Source organism: Bipolaris sorokiniana, assembly GCF_000338995.1.
Source record: "Bipolaris sorokiniana ND90Pr unplaced genomic scaffold COCSAscaffold_47, whole genome shotgun sequence".
NCBI classification, from domain to species: Eukaryota; Fungi; Ascomycota; class Dothideomycetes; order Pleosporales; family Pleosporaceae; genus Bipolaris; species Bipolaris sorokiniana.
In genome coordinates this window covers 4-5,026 of record NW_006911941.1, presented here as the reverse complement: position 1 = coordinate 5,026, position 5,023 = coordinate 4, and the positions used below count along the sequence as shown (strand labels likewise).

The following is a 5,023-nucleotide window of genomic DNA, read 5'->3' as shown; positions in this document are numbered from 1 at the left end:
CTATTCATCTGCGTGCACTGCAGCATTTCTATCCGCTGTGTCGTCCATTTTCGGCAACGGAATAGAAAGTGCTCTACCGTCTCTGCTGCCTGTCCGCATTCGCATTGGTCTGTCGTTGACGCTTTAATTCGGTGCCGATACGTGTTCAGCTGCGCCATGCCTGTTCTAAGCTGGGCAAGCACGCTGCTCTCTTTCCGCGAAAGCCCGTCGTAGAGTTGCCGCGCATGCTTTCCTGGCAGTGCCGTGTCGATTCGTTTAGAGTATGCTCCCACGTCTGCTGGCACCTTCTTGGCTATGCCTTGCTTACGTGCAATATTGTGCGTCGTTGATCGCATTCTAGGAAGCTGTGTCTGTACCCTAGCAGTCAGTCTAGTTGCCATCTTCGCCTCTTGCTTGGCGAGGCTTGCGAGCTCGCACTCTTCGCTTGCAGGTAGCCATAGTACTGTCACTGTGTTGCCATCTCTTCTTAGTGTCTGCACAGTCTTGTAGAACTCGCTAATGTAGCTTTGCCCAGACTGCTGCCGCGGTTGCCTAAGTGTGAGCACAGCAGCCTTGTTTCTTGTTATGAGTGCGATGCTGCGATACCTCAGCTTCGGCAGTCTGCTCAGCGCCTCGGCCATTGCTGCCAGCTCTGCCGCATAAGGGTTCTGTTCCTCTCTCTTGCCCAAGGTGACGGAGAAAGATTGTTTTTCCTTGTTCTGTATGTTGCTCGCGCCTCCCATTCCGACTACTCCGTTCCGCGACGAGCTGCTTACGGCGATGCGTACCGCCCAGTTCCCCTCGAGTTTCTGTGCCGCGTTCTCGACTACGGTCTGCACTCTCTTCTCCCATGGTGCCAGGACGCATGGCCGGATCGTCTCCATCTGCTCCATTTCTATGTCCTTGAGCGCTTCTGCCACCTGGAACAGCGGTGAACGGTACTGCCTTCTGAACTTTCGCATCCGCGATGTGTTTCTCCGCAGTGGGTTCGTCTCAGGCAGTGCGTGGATGTCGGTCCACAGCTTGACTGCCCGCTTCCAGAACCGCTCTTGTGCACTTGGGATGTGCGCCTCAGCCTCTGCCACCCATGTTGCTACCGTGCTAAACGTCCCTACGATCGCTCGTGCACCTATTCTTTGCACCCTGTTAATAGGTCTCACTAGCTTGTCTTTACAGGCATGCATCCACACGTTCGACGCGTAGTCCACTGTCGGCGCGACTGTCGCCGTAAACAGCTGTCGTACCACTGTGGGTGAGAGCCCTCGCAGCCTCCTGAGCTCCAACACTGCTTCCAGTCCCTTTGCGGCTGCTCTTGCAATGTGCTTGTGGTACTTGAGCCTGGCGTCCATGAGCACGCCGAGTATCTTGACATGGTCCTTGGGCGACACACTTTGCCCCTTGATTACAAAGGGCTCAGTGGCACTCTTATACGCCCTGCGAGTAAAGTGGATGACGGCCGTCTTTTCTGCTTCAAACGTCGCTCCGCTTCTCCGCTCCCAGTCCAGTGCGTCTTGGATAATGGCGTTGATGCCCTCTCTATTGCTTTGCGCCGTCGGGCCTGTGACCCACGCCGTGAAGTCGTCAACGAACGCGATCGCGCCTCCATACGTGTCGATAGGTCGCTGCACGAGATCGGCGTTGAAGAAGAGAAACAGAATTGGCGATAGCGGCGACCCTTGCGGCAGACCTGCTTGTGGCAGTTCTTGGGCCTTAGACGCCTGTCCGTTGACCTGGATCGATGCAGTGCGCTCTGAGCAGAATGCCTCTACCCACTTCAGCAGCTTCTGCGGTATGCCTCGTGCTTTCATCCTCTGCAGCAGTCTTTCCTTACACACCCCATTGTACGCTCCCTTGACATCGAAACTGATCAAGCTGACTGTCCGGCGGCCTCGCCACGCAGTATAAATTTGTTCTTGTAGCAGCACTAGTGCTTGCTCGGCCGATCGCTGCTTGCGTGCTCCAAAGTGGTTGGTGGGTAGAAGCCCGTGTGTCTCTACCATGTGCGAAATCCTCTCTGCCACCACAGACTCTAGCACTTTGCCTAGAGTGGCTAACAGTGAGATCGGCCTCCATGCTTTTGCGATAGTGTAGTCTTCCTTGCATGGCTTCTTGAGCGGTATAATCCTGGCGTGTCTCCATTGGCTAGGCAGCACTCCCTCCTCTAGCGACTGTCGGAATAGCGCAAGCACGTGGTCTTTCACTACTGGCCAGACCTGCTTCCACACTATGACCGGCAATCCGTCGTCTCCAGGTGCTTTCCATGACTTGGCGGCGTGCAACTGCCTTTCCACCTCCTCGAGCGTGATGATCGGCATTTCCACGGGTGCTCTCTGTGGTCTGGCTCCCTCGTCGTCGATGCTGCTGGGGAGCGGAGGGAAGAAGGTGCTAAGCAACTCCTCAGCTTGTTCTTCAAAGTCGCTCGTAGTTGTCCCGTCCGTTCTGCGAAGTGCTGGGACTGTCCCAAACGCCTCGTTGCCAGCCTTCAGGTACTTGGCCGCGTTCCAGATGTTGTCATTGTCCGCCAGGAAGTCATCCCAGTGTTTTCTCTTCTGCTGTCGAATGGCGTCATGGTACTGCTTCGACGCTCCTTTTGCCGTCTCCTCTAGGTCCGGCCTGGCAACACCTGACCGTCTCGCGGCTCTCGCTTGGTTCCTCCAGTGCGTGTAGATGCGGCGTAGCTGTGTCAGATCCTGGGTCCACCACCTCTTTGCGTATGGTGACGGCTTAGCCCTGGGGGTTAGTGCGTGCACCGCCTCCAGCACCGCCGTCATTAGTATGTCGGTCCTCTGCTGCGTCGTGCCTGCTGGCGGAGTCACGCTGAGCGTTCTGGCGATCCTGTCATTGATTGCTTTCCACGGTGCGTTCTTGAGTAGAAGCCGCTCTTGCTGCTGCGCCACTGGCACGGAGCTATCAAAGACTGTCTCGATCATTCGGTGGTCAGAGCCGTGCTCGGTGTCGTGGGCGGCGCATCTCAGCACCGTGTCTGCCAGCTCTTTTGACGCTAGCACTAGGTCAATTGTCGTCTCGTACTCTCCGCACTGCCATGTCTTGGTGCCGCGCGGGAGCAGGCTGCTGAGCGCGTGTTCCGTCATCAGATCGATGATCGGGTCTGCCTCGCCCTGTCTGACCAGCGTCACATCCTCTCCTCCCCACAGCTGGTCGTGCTGATTGAAGTCTCCAGCCAGCACCACATCTACTATCGTGCCGGCCCTTCGTCTTACCTCCACAATCACTCTGTCTATCTTTTTACATGCATCTCGCAACGCATGCGAGTCTCCTCCTGGTATATACACCGACACCACCAACACCCGACGCTCGTGTAGCCGGATAATCGCTGCTGTCAAGTCCGGCGACTCTACCCGCACCTGTTCCGCCTCTATCTCTCTGTTCACCCACAACATGCTCCGTATCGGCCATCTTCCTTCTCGCCAGGTCGATGGCACCATCTTGGTCCACTTGTGGTGGAGCATGGGCGTCGTCAGCAGCCGACCCTGGATCCTCCGTGCATGTGGCTCCTGGACAGCTACCACCGACACGTCTTGCAGCTCTTCGTCGTTCATCAAACTATCGTGTACTTCGCCTTGCTTTCTAACATTAAGCTGGATTACGTGGAATGCTCTATTCATGTTGAGGCGGGTATAGCATCCGACAGTTTCTGCTAAACGACTCGTGCGGTCCTCCGCACAGCACGCACTTTATCACTGCTTCGCTGCAGCTCTTGTGGTGGTGGCCGTCTTTCGCGCATCTCCCGCATTTCTGCGTCTTTCGACACTGATATGCTTTGTGGCCGAGCTCCTGGCAGTTGTAGCACTGCCCTGGTCGTGGTCGCTGCTCAAATGCGCTTGTTGTGCCGGACTCTCCGCCCGCATGGAAGAAGCCTTCTGCAATGAGCCTCCTTGCGTCACTTTTCTTGGTCACGTACACCACCATAGAGCCGTACGCCTTAGGGATGTCTCTCTTGCTAAGCCACGCAATCTTGGCGACTGTCGTTCCATTCTCCTCGCCAAAAGCTTCTGCTGCTCCCGCTCTAATCTCATTTTTCTCGTCCAACACTGCTGTTCTCTTGACATTGTCAATCTTGACTGGGTAGAGTTCATCGCGCAGCACGCGCGAGCCTGCGCCAATCTTCTCTGCTGCTCTCTTGACTAGCTGGTGCTCGTCTTCGTCTCTGCACGCGATCCTGATCCGGCTCTGGGTCGCATGGTCGACGGTGACCGCCCGGCATCGCCAGTTTTCTCGGTTCTCCATTGTGCGCATCTCTTTTTCCACGGCTGCTCTGACCGCTCCTGCTGACAATCTGCCATTTTCGCCATCTGCCCTAGAAATGTCCACCGTGACGCTGGGCACGTCGATAGAGGCGAGGTTAGTTCTGATAGTGTGCTGCTGGCTTGCTAGCGGCGCGGCTGTGGCGTTTAGTCCTGCGGGTGCGCCTGTGGACACTACCTCGGCCCAGGTACGCGTACCAGCTGTTGCTGCCACGAGGTCATCGACGCGTGTCTTTAGCTCAACAATCTCATCAATAAGTTTCGCGTTATGGTCGATAATCGCTTGCTGGTTCTTTCTGATCTCTCTAGTCTCGCGTTCGAGGTTCTGGATTGTTTCATTCTGCTGCTGGATGATCTTAGTTAACGCGGTAAGTAGGTCTTTGTTGGTGGCGGTGCTCTTCCTGGCTTGACGGATAGGTTGGCTGCTGTCGATCTGGATGGTATCGGAGTCGTCGGCTGATAGGTCTAGCTGTAGCGGTCGCCTGCGGTAGTGTTCGTTTTGCTCGGTGGTGTTCCTTGCGCGTCTCTTCAGTGGTGCTAGTAGCTCGGCTGGCAGGGATGTCGCTTCGCGGTCGCGGTCGCGTTCGGGGGTCGAGATGGCCATCTCTCTCACGCGTCCAGATCGCAAACTCATCCACACAACGGCGCAATCGGTCTTCCGTTGACGGTACAGTCGCTAGCCGCTTCTATGATTTGTACAGTCGCTTTAATTCAATGTGAGATACACTCGCTCCCTATCTCTCTATCGTACGAGAGTACACTCGCTTGCATAATCGGCT

General features: G+C 56.0%; 2 protein-coding genes across 2 annotated transcripts; both read left to right on the top strand.

The window, feature by feature from the left end:
* Window positions 1–2,859: 2,859 nt before the first annotated feature.
* Window positions 2,860–3,947, top strand: COCSADRAFT_42090 (uncharacterized protein; the record flags this gene model as incomplete). The annotated part of the gene is made up of 1 exon (XM_007707947.1): window positions 2,860–3,947. A coding segment is annotated over one exon (315 nt), but the record flags the coding sequence as incomplete, so codon positions are not given.
* Window positions 3,948–4,216: 269 nt separating this feature from the next.
* Window positions 4,217–4,814, top strand: COCSADRAFT_303566 (uncharacterized protein). Its single transcript, XM_007707946.1, has 2 exons — window positions 4,217–4,612; window positions 4,720–4,814. The coding sequence occupies exons 1-2, from the start codon at window positions 4,304–4,306 to the stop codon at window positions 4,783–4,785; spliced, it is 375 nt and encodes a 124-aa protein (XP_007706136.1). The 5' UTR covers window positions 4,217–4,303; the 3' UTR covers window positions 4,786–4,814.
* Window positions 4,815–5,023: the final 209 nt, after the last annotated feature.